Raw genomic sequence first — 20016 nt, forward strand, 5'->3', positions numbered from 1 at the left:
TTGATTCCCCAGACCACTGCTTCTTTGAACAGGCGAGGAGTGCAGGGTGAGAGTAGGCTTTTCCTGAACAGAAGAGCAACACTAAATGACCCTTTCAAAGACTTCAAACGATTTCATGAAGAAAGAAATTTCATCCAGTCATCTGGACTTGAAGGGGTTGGCAAGGCTTTTTGGAAGAGGAGATGGAAGGTGGATGGATCAATATGTCTCCCCCATATGTTGCACTGTGCTGGTGGAGAAATCTGTCTGAGCGCTGCAGGTGCGATCATGAAGTCCCTTTCCCACATCAGCGAGTGCTCCCCAGGAGGAAGGATCCCATACGTCTTTATTAGGACCACTCCTTTGTTCCAGGAGAAGGGCCTGAGAAGGATACTAAATATCTGAAGGAAGCTATAACCTGTTTCAAATTAACTGATCCTTTATTATCTGATCATTCAGTTGCATAGAATTCACAATTTTGGCTCTTCTTCATTTGCTTAGACACGAGAAGTGCTAACCTAATCAATGAATGCAACTTATTTTATTAGTTACTTCGTTTGTTATTGGCTCCTACAAATCAAGAAGGGAAAAGGCAAGACTGGCCTACATAATCAGATGTTTGAATTCAGTGTTCTGAAAAATCCTCTTATTTCTGTGCTGCACGGCACCACGAACTCATAAAACACTAAAAAATCCAGTATAGCACGCAACAGCTGTACTGCATAATTACTTGGCCCTATAGCAGTAGTTTTAAAATACTGGGATATCTGTTGCAGGCCACCATACATTATCATCTCATTTTCAATAAAAAGTCTGGGATGTTTCAGATGAGCTTCAATGGAATTAGAATCATGTGTGCTTTGAAATATTTATGCTTGCCTTCAGATGGAAGGATAATTCCTGCCTCCAACCCTCCCCCACAAATAATAGGTTTAATAACGCCAGATAGTCCAACTCCTCCATACCTATGGCAGGTAGAAATGACGTTCTGATTGGGAATACGCGTATTTTCATAGGTTGTAGAACTTATATTTTATGTCATTTAGTGAGGTCAATAATAAAATATAAATGTCACAGGCTGAAAGACGCCAAGAGAAATATGGTTTGGCAGCATGGAGCTGCTTAGGGATACATAAATAATAAGTCAATAAGTAAATAAATAATAGACAAAGACCTGTTTTATCTTCCATTTGAAGATCTCAAAGAATTTACAGTCACTGATTGAGACTTGTAATATCCCATCAGAAGCACATAAGTAGTAATAGCCTCTTCTTATACACAGGGAACCTTGCAGCACTCTAGGCATGGTTTTCAGAAGCAGTGACTTAATCATTTTTATTCTGACAGTCATGGCTGACGGGGCTTGCCCATGGTCACTTGCCCCCTTTAGAGGCAAACAGGGAAAGCAGCAACCTTGCTCCACTACCTCACGTCCTTTAACTGATGGCAAATGTTTGTGAGGATCCATATATTTGGAAAGACGGTTGTGTTCTCCACTCAGAACTTGTTTGAAAGGCCGTTTTTACATGCACTGGAGTTGGTGACCACAACACAGCTATCAGAGTAATGGTCTATATCTGGGCCAGTAGTTTTTAGACTTTAGCATTTAATTCCCTCTCTAGTACAAGGCAGGCACACTTGTAATGTGATCAGTTTAATAGTAGTAGATTCTTTCTCTGATCAAACAGTGCTTTATTTTGCCACTTGAGAAATTTGGTGTTCCCCAGTCAGAGACTACAAAAACAAACCTTTTGGAGATCCTTATTCCATTCGTTACTTCTTATGCTTATCCATCTGCTGTGAGAAGACGAACCCTGCATGTCAGCATATGGCACAGACTGAGGCCTGATGCCTATTCCGTCTTGTTTCCTTCCCCCAGTCTTTCCCGTGATCAGCAGAAAGCCCTTTGAGGCTGTGCTGAGGAGTTGGCCAAGACTCCGAAGAGGATCCACTTTCTCCTTCTTGCGGCACTTTGCCTTCCTGAATTGTTGTTGATCATTTCTGCATTCATTTTTCTTCTCTCTCTCTCTTTGGGAAGATCACTGACAAATGCTTTCCATTTTGTTTTCTACCCCGACATGCTGAGGAGGTCAAGGCAGCAGAGAAAAGACCCAATACTTGCATGCGTATTTCTAATAACCATAACACGTCTTGCATATAGCAAATCAAATTATTAGATGAAGACCATGCCTTGGAAAAGCTAAATACAGTGTGGTCTTAGGCCTTGTTTTGAATTTCCACATTGCCTGGGTACAATTTTTTATTCCTTCATGTTTGATTGAAATAGCATTTCTATCTCCTTTCCACCCAATAGAAGAAAGGGAATGAATTTGTTCGCAGATGCATACAAAGGAGAGTGCAGTGGCATAACAATTTCAAATAGTATTAACAGAGCTGGTGCTAAAATAATTTTTTTAAATAAATATTTTAAAAATCCCAGTCTATTTTTTACCTAATTAGATGTTTGTCACATAAATTTTCATTTCTCACTTTTATCTTCATCCTTCATCTTCCATTTGGCATACAAGGAGAGGGGGAACTATAAAAGGAGATAGGAAGGAAGAGAGGAAGAAAATGTTTTATATTAGAAAAAGGACAGAAATGTTGTTTGCTAACGAAAATTTTGTTGTAGTCATCAAAATGCTTACCACCAACTTCAGTTGAACCAATATTTGTGGCAAAATGTTTGGACAAGCTCTGAAATGACTGTTGCTTCCTGCGGAAGGTGATGATACATTCATACCTGTACAGTGGCTATGACGTAAGTGTCATTAAAGCTGTTAGGCCTCAGGGCTTGGCGTAAGTGAGATCAGAGGCCAACGCTCTGGGTGGAATTCACCTAACTGAAGGTGCGTGTGGAGACTGGAGGGAGGTACCGCCCAGCTAGTACTGGTGGGCTCCCTTCATGTCCGCTGGTGAGCCAGTCAGTGTAGTCGGTGTAGTCTGGTCAAAGGCAGTGGTTTGGTTTTGAATGAGATGAACGGCTCCTTGGCCACCTGTTTAGCTCTCCATTGATTGTAAGATAATTAGCTGGATGGTAGACACCCACATTTAGGGTGAATCCCTCATTATCTCTACCTTTAATAGCACACTTCAAAGTTACAGCCTCTCCCAGGAGTCTAGGGGCAGGAAAACAGCCTTCATTTCTTCCTTTGAAGATTTGGGTTCTTTATCTGAAGAGTTTTCAAATATGCTGTCGTTTAAGATGCAAACTCAGAACAAAACTATTTGTCTTAAAAGTGAATAAGAAATAATTAACTAGGTTTGTAAAAAAGAAACAAGAGATAAGCCCAGATGTGCAGACAGGTTGAACAGGCTGGGCACACAGGTGTTTGCCTTGGCCATGGAATAACTGTCAACATTTCCATACCACGGAGTGTGGGATATGCTGCTTCTTGTTTCCTTTTCCCAAGTGCGTCATTGCAGAGCTGGCGCGGCTGTGGGAAGATGCTGTTTTCCAGTTCAGCCCACGATACCTAGCTGTTATGATAGGGCTGTATCTACCATAAGGCTGCATGCTACCCTTTGGTTCCTCATCTCCATGCTTTCTTCTAGTGGTAGTTTCCCATTGCGTGAGGCGCAGCTTAGTGCCACACATTTCGTATGTGCTTCTCTTTCTGTTACGAATATTTTAAATGGTATCAAGGGGAGTATTGGTGGGGTTAACAAGGTTCCAGGGGGGCTTCTCATGGCATGGATGAGAGCTTCATATTCATCCCATATCAGCACCCCAGCCATGAGTGCAGCTCTGTTTGGTGGTGGTGTCAAAGCCATCATTCCTGTCCAGTCGTGGAGAAAGAAGTACACAGCAGTGCTGCCCAGCCAACCCCTAATGAATGTTTACGGGATAATGCAGTAGGTTTCCTTGCTGCTGTCTCTGAGTACATGTTTTATCCACATCTTCAGGCTCTGAGCTTGCTGATGGTTTAATAATGCTTAAGAGAAAAAAATTATTAATAAAGCGTCATTATTAAAGTGGTGATGAACAAGTCGAAGAAGCAGATTTTGGCTTTTATTTAACTGAGAGTTTTTCATAACATTCATCATGAAATGAGGGTTTGCTCGTTTGTATTTGATTTTAGTTAACTTTCCTGCATCTCTCCAATTTTTCGAAAAGTGCCAAAGGCTTTTTTTCCCTCTCGTATATTTAACTTGCTCCAAAGCCAACACATGAGTTTCTGTAGGATGCACAGCCTTTATCTCACCAGTTATGTGTGGTGTACAAGTGCAGCGCATGCACGTGGACACCCCTGAAAGATTACTAGGATAGCACGCCAAGGGAGCGGCAGGGATGGAATGGCGACTGTTTGGTGAGAAATAAGCTCTGATTTATAGATGAGCTTCTGCTCAACCAGATTGATTGGCCATTCTGAAGGAAGAGTGAATTCTCATTTTAGAGCGGAAAGGGAGAATTCACAACACTATGAGTGGCGGCAGTTGCTACCTCATGGTGACAACTAACGGGGGAAGCACTGTTAGCTACGAAGGGTCCAACCCAATATATCTTGAAGGCCAAAGAATTGGGCAAAGGTGTCACATAATGTAGGAGAGCATCAGGCTCTCCAGCTGCACTTGTAGTTCTGCTGAAATCAGCTGAGGGTAAAATCTGTCATTGCCAATGGGCTTGTGTGCATTACACCTTGCACCTTCACTGCAGTACATTTTCCAGCTGGCTTGTTGGCCCATAAATTCACCAAATTAAAGTTCATCCCTGAATGCAAGCTGGGGGCTTGCTGAAGATTTGAGCCCAACATTATTCAGGAGAAATGTAAATGTAATTTTCAAAACGATCTTGCCACTTTGTGCATGTTCATTAGATGAAAACACATTACTTAAAATAAATGTTCCTAAACTGAGGTGGGAAAAAACCCTCAACAACAAGAAGCGTTAGACCATCTTTAAATTATCAACCATTTATGCTACAATACGAAATGGATTCAGATGTGCAAATCCACGTGATATGAAATGTCAATTAAATCAACCCGAATCTCCCAAATACATTTTTTTATTGCCGGATTGATTAGGACTGCTCTTAAGGTGATGAATAGTTTTCACTTTCACAAAGGACTGCTGATTCCTTTCTATGTGTCCACTAAAAACACAGAAAATCCTTTAAACTGTCTGGCTCCGTTTGCTTTCAGGATCTAGATGAAGTGAGTGTAGGACACAATGTGGTCTAAGATATTAACTGTGAAGATCAGATGTATACACAATACTGTACATTTTTTAAAAAGACTAAAAGTAAAACTACAGTAGATTTAAACTGTTTTATTTTCTGAAGGCAAAACTCTATATAACGTCTTTGTTTTCTTTCCTATAGCAAGTCCACATGCAACACCATCGACTCTTCATTTTCCAACATCACCCATTATTCAACAGCCTGGGCCATACTTCTCACACCCAGCAATCCGCTATCATCCTCAGGAGACTCTGAAAGAGTTTGTCCAACTTGTCTGCCCCGACGCTGGTCAGCAGGCTGGACAGGTGGGGTTCCTAAATGTAAGGAAGCTGTTTTTATTTCTTCAGAAGTGTTTGTCCTATGTAAAATTAACCATGGGATTCTGGGATTATTTTAACAGCATGTCGCATCCAGGAATGCACCTTCAACGGTCGTTGGAAGGAAAAATAAAAATGCTGCTTCTGCAAAAATATTTTAAAAAACAACAAAAAGCCTCCCCAAAAAACCACTTGACCACATTGTGGTGAAATTAACTTAAACTGTCAGAGAAGCTGGTGATGCAGTGACCTTTCGGGTCCCTCCACAAACGACTCTGTTGCATGCGTTGTAACCCTGGTGGAATGAGGGTTAACAAAATACGAAGGCAGAATAATTTTTATTAATTATTTTTGAAGTTCAGGGGAGAGTGGGGGGGAAGGAGCAGGAAAAGGGAGGGTGAGAAACAGATGTTTCAGATCAGCTAAGTTCATTAAAAAAAAAAATACTGCCTTATAGCACTTTAGATCAAGTTGACCAGTACTTGAACTCAAGATGTTAAAAGTACAGTTTATTATGGTTTGTTATTTCTGTAAGCAGTTATCTTTTCTCCTTATCTCTATGAAAAATTAAGCAGAGTTCCAAAGCTTCAAATAACCATTTTCATTTTTTTTATCAAATAAAGTGAATCATCTTGCTATTATTGAAATAGCATTCCAGTCAAATACAGAATTTATAAATTTTATGTAAATCAGCTCTAAAATAATGCTCTGAATATTTCGTGAAATGTAATGCATGTAACTTTTTCCAGCCAATGAAGTAATAACTGGCAAAATTACTGTTTCTCTCCTGACATACATACGATTGAAAGTGTAAATGAGAATTAGTTTAATTATTAGCATCTAATTTATTACACTTACTTAATAAGCTATATTGTTCTCAGTGCTTTCCTTTCCCTAGCAGAAAAACTGACTCTACTTATTCCAGCCAGCGCTGGCTTTGAATAATGCCTGCAATATGTTAGCAGATACATTTATGTCTAGACAACAAATCAATATAGTGCTTTTCTTTTTCCTTGAGTATTCATTTGCTTAATTTATCCCAAACCATTCAGCATTATGAACTGTTAGCACACTCACAATGAACATGCAGCGGGGGTCTTCTTGGCAGGAAAGGGACCTAATTGTGAGACAAGATAGTGTTTGAGAGATGTCACTAATATATTAGTTTATTAAAGGTACTGGATGTCGGAAAAATAAATATCCCTGAAGGATTGCTTCTTACTGCAAACGCTAGTAACTGCAGTCTTTGAAGTCAGTGGGAGTGCTGTTAAGTTAAATTTGAGTTTCATTTATGCCCTCAACCATTTTTGCTCTGCCACAAGTGTGATTTGCACCGACACGACTTTCAGGCCTTTTGTCAGTACCAAAGCAGGGGAAATGAAAATAAGGTCCCAAGCCTTTGCCAGCAGGAGTACTTGTCCCCAGTAATCCAGGCTAATGGAAACCCTAACAGGAATTAAAATGTTATTTTCTTTAGCAGTACTTAGAATATGGATCTGTGTTTAAAGCTGAGCTTTTATCATCAATGGAAAAGCCGATGCTCAGTGCCAGAAGAACTGCAGTGAGATCAATTTGCAGAGTGCTGTCGAAAGTGATCTCATCATTTTTGTCACTAAAAGGGAACACCTGATTCACAGGCTGTCCTACTTTCTCTCTATAATGGCATTTGGCATCTGTCTGTATGGTTTTCAAGTGTCCAGGCCGTGTTACATTTAAAATGTAAACCTAACAAGTTGGAGGGAGGGGTGGCATTTCTTTTTAAGCCCACTTCTTGTTTTTTGTGATACTTGAAAACACTTTTGCTCATGGACAGGTTTTTCTGGTGATTAATTGAAAGACCACGCTTGTATAACTGGGCCCATTCTGCCCCGACTGACCCCATCCCAGACTACTCGGAGGGTTTTTCTTTCCTAACGTGTAAAATGAAGCAGTTCTAGGTTCAGTTGTTTCTCCATATGATCCCAATGGCAACTAAACTGCAAGCAACACTACTGCTAACTCAAAAGGGATGTGGGAGAGCAGCTAGTTTAACATATACTGATTCATTTTCCTGTAATAAGAGATCAGCATGACTTTAAGACCACCAAAAATGCTTGTTTTCTCTCTTAATGAGCAGTATCTTTAAGAAATTTACACTCAAGGCCTAGGCACTCATGTCCTAAGGGTACAACAGAGGCATGAAACTGGGGGATTTAAGGGGTCAAAAATACAGTTTCAACTCTTACCGAGTATGAGTTACTGGCTGCAGGAAATGTAAAGAGTAGTAGAATTTAATCCAGGGCAGTTCAGACCAGCTGCTAATAGGACAAGTGTTTAAAAGTGAAAATTTCCGTAGTTTTACAAAGTTCACAGGGTTTGAGACAAAGTTCCTTGAAGTCAATGGAGAATTTGACCCAGCACTTTTCTTTGCCACCTCTCAAGTGATTGTAAATGTACTGCACATAGCTTTCAACTAGATTGTTATTACTGGAGGTTCCTAACAGCTGATTTTTAGTATAATTTTTGTCTGTTTGCTTGTTTTTTGGCAGCCCAATGGTAGCAGCCAAGGCAAGGTGCACAATCCATTCCTTCCTACCCCAATGTTGCCACCACCACCTCCGCCACCAATGGCTAGGCCTGTGCCTCTGCCAGTGCCAGACACAAAACCTCCAACTACATCAACAGAAGGAGGGGCCACTTCTCCCACTTCTCCAAGTAAGTATAGACGCCACGGGAACCAAGGGCTAACAGCAGCGCGCAACGCGCTGCCGTCACCATCTATCAGCTATTCAGAGATGAGGACTGGACCAGCTCTTGGGAAGTACGAGAGCTCTGTATGTCATAGACAAAATTCTGAGCTGGTTTTACATTAACGAGAAAAGAGTTATTTTAAGATGATAGTTTTATTTCTGACTTTGTTGGCTTTTCATAGAACCAAGTATGAGAGAAGGCCAGTAGCTAAGCCATGACAAAGCGCTGGGACTTTTGGCATCTTGTTTAATGTCGGAAAGAGGCAGTCTGGTATCTCAAGTCAGGCTTTAGAGGAGAGATACTACATGGAAGTCAGACAGATAGCCTCATCGAAAACATCGCTGCTTCTGCATACTGGGCTAAACTAACAACTCTCTTCAGTTCACTTCATTTACAGTTCTTTTGGGAATAACTCATCCTAGATTAACCCAGACGTCTTTCCCTTATGACTTGGTTCCCGAGCGCTGCATTTTGGGCAAGAAGCTATGGTATTTCGTAGGCCCAGGGAGAAAGCTTTAATCCTCTCTCCACCACCCACACAGCTCCCATATGTATTTTGCGTAGCCACAAGTCAAATATACAAATTCCTGGATACACGCTTGGGGATACCACTTTGGACACACTCTGCTGGGAAACAAATGTGATTCAGCTGGGTTTGGTGCTTTAAAAAAGTCTGGATGTTCAGGGAGTTAATTGTGAAATGATTTAATGAAGCTATGCTCAAACTGACATTTAAAAACAAAAGGGAAGCTTTCAGTGCTTTAATGGCAACTGTAGGGGACTCGTTCCACAGTGAAGGGAATCCAAATAACATCCACAAACAAAAATCAATCTAATCGAAAGAGCAAATCCCTTTGTGTGCTTTTCAGGCTTATTATTTAAATGCTATATGCAACCACTGCTCCATGTGCAAAGAGGTGTTCACTACTCAGACCATGTGAAACCTACATTTTTAGAGCTCCAGATACTGTTCAGGAGATTTGCACAGGTTCTGGGGGGCATCTTTAAAATCTGGTCGTTCTGGGAGTTTTGCATTGCCTACTGCTACGCGATAGTGCACAACTGCAAACTCAGCAAGATGCTCCGGCTCGCTTAGAAATGAAAATGATTTTAGTATGAGACAGTCTGGTAAGATTGTGAACATGATCTTCTCGAATCAGGACTTCTAGAATTGATCAGCAGATTTTTGTTGAGCTAAGAAGTTGATTCATTCCCTCCCCTCCACTCCTCTTTCAGACCTTAGACTTGTGCTATTAGGACGTTTTGACGCTTTCCGACGGGAGATACCGTCTTTTTAAGTCCTATCGATGAGATTCAGCGGTGGAATCTAAAAGGTTAATGATTAGTCATAGTTATCACTGAGTATAGTCAGCAATGCCTTACTATTTCCTTGTCTTCAGAACTGGGAAAAATGAAACTAGGTCAGTGTATATTTGTCATTACGGTTGTGACTCAGTTTACTGGCAGTGCGTGGTGTCTAAAAGAAAAAAATTCCCAACATCATCTTAGCAGTAACCTTAATACTTAATTTTTGTGATACTGTGATCATGTAAACAAGCTAAATGCGTGTCTGGCCTGATTGACAGCTGGCGTAAAAACTGGCATTTGTCTACTGAAGTTCGCAGAACACTGCCCATCGGTGTCGGCTCGGGCTGGTCACTGTGGCTCAGCGCTCAGCAGACAGCTGCCACGTTAATTGGGAACCGAGGTTTTCTCAAGAGCAGCCAGTTAATGGTATTTAAACAAAAGATTAGGAAAATAATTACTGTTTGTTAATTAGCTACGCTTATGTCTAAACATATAGTTCTGTACATATTCAGGCATGCATCTTCCTTCTCGTAAGGGTTTTGAATAATAGTGATTTGAGTTGTAAAGAAGCATATAATTTAATTTAGGGACAAATTTTACAGAAAAGTAGATTATAGGCAACGTTTTCTAAGAAAAAAAATATGACATATATACCAAAGCCAGTGGAAGTGGCTGGCCATATAAAGAGTAAAACAACCCAAAGTTCCTGGCCTCGCAGCGGGAGTTTACCAGAAGGGCCCACTGGACTCCATTTAGAGTGTCAATCAGGACCAGCCCTCCATTTTCCTCGGTGTTTATTTTTTCCTTAACTAAATATTAGCCTTCAAATAGCAAGTGCAGATTCACCAGAGTTTCATAAAAGCTGCACAAAAAGGTGTTTTCCATGGTTACGAACTGCTCGAGTGCACCAGTTCTGGGAGTGTCGCTGGGTTATGGCTGACTGCCCCGCGGAGCTTTAGGATATTAGAAAGTCACTTACGCAACAAAGGCAGGACTGATGGTAGGTTTTGGCCAGACTCCCTCCTTAGCTGTGTGGAGGAGAATGAAGGGCCCCCCCCAAGGAAATGGAGTGAAAGGGGTTGGCATTTGCTCCATTCTCCTTCCCTTTTTTGGTCTAGCAGAAAGCCCTCTGCAGAAACAAAATGCAGTTACGGCCCTACCAAAAATTGGAATATGGCCCTCCTGAGGGGTGCGGGAGCCAGGAGCAGCTGTTCAATACGGCGGGGCCTCCTGGGAATGAGAGCTAAAAATCACAACAAGGTGGTTAATGATTCTCAGAGCAATAGTGAAACTCTCCAGCTGTGACATTAACCAAAACATGAACATTAATGCTGTCCAAGGAAGGAAGAGCCCCTGGAGATGCACACCGGGGATTTGCTGCTACTGGGTGGCCAGGCGTGCGCTGGGAGTTGAAAATTTCAGCTGCGAATCCTGTCCCTTTGGAAAGCCAGCATTTTCCTCAGCGAGATGACACAATGGAGATGGGATTCATGCAGTTCGGGAGGGTTCATTTTTCCTCCGTAAAAAGCCTGTTCAATAGAACACATCCTCTGTATCAGAAGCAGTCCCAAAGTTATCTTATCTCAGATCTCTTCTCGATTTTGTTTAGTTGGTAACCCATAACAAACACAACACGGTATTGTCTTGAACTTGACAGTTTCTGAGTTTAATATCTCATTGCTCAAAGAAAACACCACCTCCACTACATGCCAGTTGGACTTTTTCACTATCACGACTGAATCGGAGTGTTAGAATCTGTGGCCCTCATTCCAATGCAGAGTCTAAGATACTGCCATCCTGTACACCATGATTTTTAAAGAGCATTTTTAAACTAAATGTTATTTTCTAAGGTTCACAACTCTACATGGGGAGAAACGTAGCTATTTTCCCTTGTTAGGCAAGATCATTATTGGTTAATGTCCCTTTGCACAAAGGAGTTTTCGTGTTAAGCAGCATTTGTGTCAGGATGAGAAGAATGATCTTGTGGCTATACTACTGGATTCATAATCAGATTGGATTTCTCTCCCTTTCTCTGCTGTACATTGGCTGAGCACCCTCTGGGCAAGCCATTTGAGCTTTCTGGTCGCTCCTTTCCCCATCCATAAAAAAGAGGGTGATGACTGTATCATTTAATTTGTTAGAATTTGCAGTTCCCTCTCAGACGCTCAGCTGCAGAATGCATTGCGGTAGGAATTGCTGTATTGCTCCGCGTTCCTCTGGTTAATTCTCTCGCTACAACTCCACAACGGCTAAACTGACTCTCAGTCCCTTGCAAAGCAGCACAGCTCTTCATACCAAGCACATGAACCTGTCGTTTTGGTCCGTAAAAGACAGACCTCCTGGTACATTAGGTTATCGCTCTCCCCAATCATCTTTACCAATCAAAAGTTTATCTTTTTCAATCCAGAACTGTCTGATAAACTACACACTCCTATACTTAATAGAAATTATTTCAGGAAAGTATATTTTAAATTAACATTCTCCTCCTGCAGGCAACTTTAGAATACATGGCATTCCCAAAAGTGTTTGTTTGTCTTGTCTTTCATACAATTTCTTGCCATTTTGGCTAAATATCAAAGCTGTCTGTGTGAGCAAATGTTCCTTCTCTGCCAGCTCCTGTTTTGCTTGTTCCTGAAGTGAAGTATCAGAGCAAATTTGTGGTATCACGTTCATTTCCTTGGCTATGGGCTATGATGTTGCAAACAATCTTTGGTGGATTCCAGTAGCAGAAAGACTAGGCTGGGCAGGAAGATGTTTCTATTCAAGCCCAACGAGCCAGCTATCAGCTAGTGTAAACTAGTGTAGAACTGTGCAGTTCCCATGGAGCAAAGCTGATAAAGATCAGGAGAAGTTCTGCCTAAGAGACCTGGCTTCTGTTCCTTTCCGTGCTTTGGCTTTTCCCTTTCCTAAAAAGAAGTCTGAAGATCCCAACGTAGACTTAGCCTATCTATTTATGCTGTACTATAATGTGACCCAGCTTTAACCAGTGAGAGCAGTTTGCCCCATCCTAATCTCAGGACAGAGTATGGGGATCAGAAGTGGTAGGACTTCCAGGAATCCCACCTCCGTATCAAACAAGGGTATTTATACGAAGAGAGTAAGATAGAGCTAGAAGCTGTGTTGTTGATGGCCTAAGCAACACTCGGTGCTGCTCCCTTTTCTGGAACAAATTTCACCCTAACAGGAGTCACTCCTAATCTGTATTCCATGTCAGCTTCATATTCTGAGCCAAAATGGCCCCTTACAATCCACAAACATCTCGTGATGTTTTACAGTGAAGTGGGACTAGCATCTTGGGAGATTCCAGTGTAAAGCCTGCTCTGTATGTATGTAGTTTTGGTACTCTTCACTTCTTGGGCTTAGCAATGCAGTTATATGACCTTAAGGAAATACCAAGCCGACATCTGAGTATTTTCAGAAAGCAAGTTAAACGTAGTTTGGGGCATTATGGAAGAAGAGTATACATAGCAATTCACCCAGCAAGGTTTGAGGGGACTTTTGTGTATATTATAGAGTTTTCAAATGCTTTAGAATTTTTATTTGAACAGGGAATTCATTTAAGACAGCGTTCAGATGGCTTCCCTTTGATTTTCTACCAAATATCACAGCAAAAGTATCTGCCAACAGGGAACTGTAAGCAAGATCTTGAGTTCCTTCCCTTCTGAGTGGAACTTACCTGCTCCGAGGGATTAAATGGCCTCTCCACTCATTCTGCTTCCTTAAAAGTAGACCAGAAGAACCAAACAACAGATGTTTGACTTTTGAGCTTTGAGTTCATTTTCCCCACTGCAGATGGAATTTTTAGTCTTGCACAACGTAGGGTTCAGCAGACAGTTTAAAAAAATAAAACACCTCACCATAAAACAGTACAGAAGAATCTTAATACGTGGCACTTGCAAATTTGTGGCTTCTTTGAATTATTAAGCAAATTAAGATGGTAAAAAGGCAAGGAAAACATCTCACCAGATCTCCTCAGTTCATTTCTTCCTTGATTTGCAGATATGAATAACAACCAGTGTACCTGTTCATGCTCTAATATGCAAGCTGCACTGCAATTTGCAAAATTATCTCAGAAAGATGAATTAGTGCACTTAAGAATTCCTTTAAAACTGTGAAAGAAAGGTGTTCCTTGCATGATTTTTGCAAGTACTAGCAAAGCGTTAACTTTTTGGAGGGAAAAGCTGACCTCACTGGAAACAACTGGGAAAAATTCATTCTTAGAAGTCAGGAGTGCCTTATCTCCCCGAGGATGAGAAATGGAGATCGGCCGTTCCTGGGTGATTTCAGGGGAATGCTCTTTGAGAAAGTGAAGCTGTCTCCTATAATTGTAAGAATTAGGAGGCATCATGAGGTGTTTGTGAGACTGGGGTGGAGAGGCAAGGGAAGGATGCAGTTGTGCATGCTCATAGACTTGGGAACTCCTCACCAAAGGGCTTTGTGGGCTGCAGAGTGTTTGCATGGCTCCAAGGGCAGATTGGGCATTCATCAACGAGCAATCTATTGCAGGCCACCAAACACAGGGAGTCCTTGAGCTGAAAATAATTAGGGGGTGGGAAAGAATATGAGAAAGTAAATATGTGACCTGTTTCGACTCTTCCCTGCACATCTGCTTATGGCCTCTGTAAGAGAGAGGACAGTGGACAAGGTGGAGCATTGGTCTGATTCAGTATGGTCTTAAACCAAAGGCTCCTCCAGTTTAATGCCTCTTCACCAAACATTTTGCCTTCAGAAAGGCAACAGACTTTCATCTACACAGACAACTCAGTGTCTTCTCCAACTCAACTCGCTTTATTTTTCTGTAATGTTGAGGCCCAAACTTTATATTTAGCCTGACTGGAATTTGGCGAGTAACTTTCCTTTTAACATTGTTTTTTGTCTCTTCATTGGATTGTCTGGGGATTTTATTCAGCAGAACGCATTCCCATAAATATATTTTAAATAGACAGAATCACTGTATTAAGGCGTCTATTTAGGTTATTTGAATTTAGATCTGAACATGCAAAAAATGAACAAGGGAGAAGATTGCAGGGGGGATTTTCAAATGAGAGGAGGACTGAAAATGCATTGAAAGCTTTTGGATGTGGAAGTACGTGGCATTGTGGACAGTTGCAGTGGAGAATATAATGCAACAATAAAATCATTAAAGTACTTCAAGTTTGGAAGTAATCTGGGTTCTTGGCTTGCATTGCATTTAATAGCTTTACATTTATGGGAGCCATTCCAGTTTTTAAAGGCAGCTTCAGCCTTCAGACTGATTGCACTTACCACCCCAGTGAAACTGCAACCCATTAATTTTTTTACCGAAAGGATCTTCCTAGTTTGTCAAACACATCAAGTGAACATTTTAGAGAGTGCAGACCACAGCAGTATGAAAGCTAAAACTTTATATTGAGAGGGAATGCTGGATTAGCATGAAATAAGGGTCTGATTCTGTTAATAAGCACTTTAGTCAATTCATTGCTGTACAAAACTCCATTAAAACCAGAGATACCACACATTCCAGTGAAAACAGTCAGGCAGTACCAGGACCTATGGAAGTCTCTTGTGCAGTCCCGGCACGGAAGGGCCTGCCGCAGTTCTCCTCGGGGATGGAGAGCAGCGCAGGTGACCCCAGCACAGTTCTCCCCGAGCGCACGTCGTTGGCGTCCTGCCTGGCAAGGAGCCCGGTCCCCTCCATGTTTATATCCCCACCATTCAGACCAAACCTTTCCAGTGTCTAAAACCAAACTCTCGCTCTCTAAAACGTTTGCACATTTCTATGTTAAACATCTGCTTAGGTGGCTCTGAGACAGTGTGTTTTGGTGTTGTTCGTGTGCAATCTAGTGCCGCTTCCTCAACGCATGTGTCCCTTCCCTTCACAGCCTACTCGACACCCAGCACCTCCCCCGCAAACCGATTCGTCAGTGTTGGACCACGGGATCCAAGCTTTGTAAATATCCCTCAACAGACTCAGGTGGGCCGCTTTCGACTTCTCTGTATGCCTGCAGCCTCTTCTTCTTCAGTGTCCTCTAACGTGTCCCCGCGGAGCCAGCTGCATTGCCGCTGTCACTTCACCCACATGGTCTCAGTAACTACAGTGAAATTGTCACTTGCAGTTTGTTTGTCTGTTGTGTTTTTTTGGGCTTATGTAGTAATAACGCTGCTTTTGTAACTGGAAAGATCTCTCTCGCTTTCTAAGATATTGGCTTCTAGCGCACAGCTTTTTCCTTTAGGACTGGGTTTTCAAAGACTTTGGCTCCGACCTCTTCCCTAGGCAGTGCGTTTAACTGCGTAGGCAAAAGGCTCTCAGAGAGACCCGTCAGGTAACAGTGCTCCTTAGTCCCCCCCCAGATACAATGGGAGACTGCTCCAATCACATCCGTGCGGAAAAAAAAAAAAAATACAGCCTCGAATTCCTGGTTGGCCCTTTGCATGGCGGGCTTTGAGCGAGCAGGAGATTTGTAATTGCGAGCACATCTGTTTCCTTACACAAAGAGAAAAAAAGTCCAGTGGAGGCAGGCCTATAAAGCTGGGTTAACTGAATTTGTAGTCCTGCTATGGTCAAATCAGAAGCTCAAGTAAACATTTGTGTTTCTTTAGGAGAAGGACGAGGTTTAAATGTGCTTTTTCCAAGCTGTATCAAATTCCCAGGGTCGATTAAGAAAATAGTTGTTGGCAGTTTTGTTAGCAGCTAATTTGAGCCAGATGTTGAAAAAATTAAGTCTGTGCTTAATATCACGTTATCATAGGGGAGAAGGCATAAAAAAAGTGAGCAGAACTTGTGCTTTAGGACAATTGATGTTTGTAGTTTTAAGTGATTGCTTGACTACGTTACAATTCTTCCAAAGGTAAACAGCAAGAAATATTTCTAATTTTGTTTTGAGCTGGTTGCAATGACGAAAAAGTAATAATTCAAATAACTAGCAAATCGGGGAGTACTACTCATAGCTCTTGCAAGTTTTTTCAAGTCGTTTATATTCATCTGAATAATTAGTGTGCAGATTAATGACTGTCACATTGTAGTATATACATGAAGACAGACTTGTCGTTGCGGTGGCTTCAGCACCTACGCTGTCAATGAGACACAAGTCACTCATTATGGAAGATTTTCAGTTTGCGGGGCTGCGAGCAGATGCCTGTGAACACAATGTGTTTTCTTGCTATCTGTTCTTTGTGTACAGTTTGTTAGGGGCTTTAGTTTATAGCTCTGTTGACAGCACAGGTTAAACTACATCGAATCTCAAACCTTCTCTGCATTAAATAGGGTCACGGAAAGTACACCAGCAGAGCAGAGCGGGGGTTTAACCCATCAGGTTCTGATTTTTTTTCATGCCTTAACAAAACACAGCGTGCACCCCACTTTTCAGGCCTCTTGCTTTATTTGGTTCATGTACGTGACAAGTTTTCATGTGCCTCCACATTTAAATCGTATTTCTGCAGTTGTTTTGGAAACAACTGGAATACACGCAAACACACTGAAATCGGGGAATGGGAATGCTAAGGTGCACTGTTAAAGTCCTTAAGCATTTGGTCTTTTCCCTTCATAGCTCAGGAAACTTGAAACCCTTTAGAGAATGCTACTTACCTTTTCCAGAAGTCTTGAAAAACTACTAGTTGGTCAATTGATTATGTAGTAAGACACAGCAGTATTAAGCCTCCAAAATATTTTAAACTTTCATGCAGCCTAGGTTTCTCAGATAAGTTTGTTGACTGTAAACTTTTATCCTCCTTATTTATGACTTAAATAATTTTAAAGTGCTGTAGCCTTACTTTAAGCGCTTCTATGTAATGCAGTATAGTGAATAACAATGCTGTACAGTGAAAAACAATACTCCAGCACAGCTTTCAATTAAAGTCAAACATCCTGCAGCGGGTAAGGAGACTGACTTCCAGTCTCCAACTCCAGCTGCATCTCCATGCTTCTATACATCATTACAGCACCACAACCCACTTGATACTAAATATATAATTTATCAGCAAAACTCACTACTTATTCATGAAACAACTCTGAAGTTGACTGCGTTTTAAATCAGAGAAGTGAGGTTAAAAATACTAACTGCAATGATTTGGGTTTTACTTAGCGCTCTTCTAAACAAAGAGGTGCTTTTGTACTCTTTTTGCAGGGCAGTAGTGTATAGGACGATCACTTAGGATCTTTTCAAAATGAAAATATAAAAACACATAGGACTGTGTTATTAAAAGCAGCTGGGGTGGCTGCTTTCCATCAGGATTTTTATAGTAGATTCAGAGTCAGCCTAAGATATGGGTCCTGAGGACCACTAACTGCCAGGCCACACAGCTCCCTCAGACAAGAGTGAACAGTGAACACTCTGAGCTTGTGAAAGTCAAGCTTAAATACAAGGGTTAAGCAACACTTTACTGCTGGAACAACAAAATAAAAGTGAAGACTGTAGCTGAGCATCTGCTTTTTAAAAATTATAGTCCAGCTACAAGCTGTAAGAAAACATTATGGTCAGCTTTTCGGTGGCTCTGATTTTCTCTTCCAGTTGGTGGGGCATTTGACTACGGGCAGTAGTTACGCATCATCGTTATTAGTCTTAAAATGATGCAAAAGTGAGTCTATGAGCAGGGATGCGACAGCGCCGTTCAGCAGAAGTCGCATTTCCCATACATGGGCATTCACAGGCTTTCGCAGAACAGCGGAATAAAATTGCAGACAAATGTACAACAGCATGGCTGGGTTTCAGCAAGGCATATTCTGTCCTGGGCTGTTTTTAAACAACCAAAACCAGCACATGCCTTTCTTAATGGGCATTATAAAAATTAGCAGTAGACATCTCCATTAACAGCGTGTTCTCATGTATGTCATATTGCTTCAAATACAATCCCTTAAAGGAATTTTATAGAATTTATATAATATTTTACTTAGAAAAAGGCCATCTTCCTGTGTCAACAAAGGTTACAGCAGGACAACTCCATGGCAGAAGAGACCAAGAAATAAACTGATTGAAGTCAGTCAGTTCAGTAACAAAAGCCCCAGTAGGGCTGTTGGCTTTGTCTGGTTTTAGCAGCTTCCAAACTTTTCACTTGGTTTGTTTTTTCATACACTGCCTCTGCTTACCCCATCCATCACTCTGCCACTCCAGCGGCTCACCGCATAATTGTCCTATCTGGAGGGGTTATTTGAATCTAAATTTCTGTTTGAGCTATTAGAAGAAACACTTGACTTGGCATCCTCTGTATATGTTGACAAAAAGGCACAGGTGTTGTAACCTTTGCTTGATAAATCATTTACTTTTGCTACTTGACTCGCAAGCAATATGGGGGCATCGGCTTTTTAACTGCCTTTTCCATATGCAAATCAGAAATACAGTCTGCCTGGGGTACGTAGTCTTTAGTTTCAAAAGCAAGCTGGTTTAGATACCTCATGACTAAGTAATAGATACGTCTCTCGTATTGCCAAGGACTTGTAATAAGGAGAGTGGTAGAGGAATGGGAAAGTACCATCACATTAATTAGGGACGAGACTATCAGTAGCAACAGCACTAATAAAGAATAAAGGGTGCTGAGTTTGGGTGGTTTTTTTTTCTCCCCATAACCAAGCGATAAAAGTAATTGTGAAACACAGGATGTGCACTCAGAGTACGTGCAGCTGGTGACACTAAACCAGCGACCTGCTCTTTGTGACCAGAGTTTGCACTGTCACTTGCCACTCCAAGCGGTGTTTGCTGATCTCTAATGCCCTCGCTTTGCTCTGTAGTGCAAAATTCCTTTGGCGATCAGTGTGCTGTATTCACTGTGCTGCAGCTCCGCGTCACACTTAACGTTGTTTACTAGGCCGAGTCCTGTTTGCCACCTACTTACCCTACATCTTCCTGGAAATTGTACTTTGGATGCTAAAAACAGCTCCTGAGCAACGCGTGCCTGCTCCGTCTCATCACTCCTACCTGCCGGTAGCCGTGGGCCTTACGCGGTACGGTTATGAGGATGCACAGAACAGGAACTGCCTCCACTGCAGGTACCTAGGCAGAGGATCCACTGCTTTACCACCTGTGAGAAAATAAATGGTTTTCTTCCCTGTGTATGAGGAAGAAAATGGCTTTCCAGTACTTAAAGGGTACTGGAAAGCAGCCTTCCAGTACCTATAGGGGGCCTACAGGAAGGATGGGGAGAAACTCTTCAGGAGGGCCTGTTGTGACAGGACGAGGGGTAATGGTTTCAAAATGGAGGGAGGTAGATTCAGATTATATATTAGGGAAAATTTTTTTACACTGAGGGTGGTAGAACACCGGCCCAGGTTGCCCAGAGAGGCGGTGGATGCCCCATCCCTGGAAACATTCCAGGCCAGGTTGGCCGGGGCTGTGAGCAACCTGATCTGGTTGGAGATGTCCCTGCTCCTGGCAGGTGAGTTGGACTGGATGAGCTTTAAAGGTCCCTTCCCACTCAAATCATTCTGTGATTCTTTGATTCTGAGAGAGAAAGTGTAGCATGTACCCTCTTGTCCAGCTGTTTCAGGAAAAATCCCTCTCTAATCTAACTGTGCTTTGTATCAGATCCATCCCA

At 41.8% G+C, this 20016-nt stretch overlaps 1 protein-coding gene across 12 annotated transcripts in view; it reads left to right on the forward strand.

Moving 5' to 3' along the window:
- NFIA (nuclear factor I A) overlaps positions 1-20016 on the forward strand; it is a 251718-nt gene that overhangs the window by 206306 nt on the left and 25396 nt on the right. For 7 of the 12 annotated variants that reach the window (XM_086753345.1, XM_086753351.1, XM_086753349.1 and 4 more), the window contains 3 exons: positions 5300-5478; positions 8004-8169; positions 15375-15466. In XM_086753345.1, coding sequence (XP_086609471.1) covers positions 5300-5478; positions 8004-8169; positions 15375-15466 — 437 coding nt within the window. The remainder of the gene's footprint in view (positions 1-5299; positions 5479-8003; positions 8170-15374; positions 15467-20016) is intronic. The other 5 variants (XM_086753347.1, XM_086753352.1, XM_086753356.1 and 2 more) reach the window with 2 other exon arrangements.

The sequence above is a fragment of the Chlamydotis macqueenii genome, chromosome 8 (assembly GCF_036417535.1).
Source record: "Chlamydotis macqueenii isolate bChlMac1 chromosome 8, bChlMac1.mat, whole genome shotgun sequence".
NCBI lineage: Eukaryota > Metazoa > Chordata > Aves > Otidiformes > Otididae > Chlamydotis > Chlamydotis macqueenii.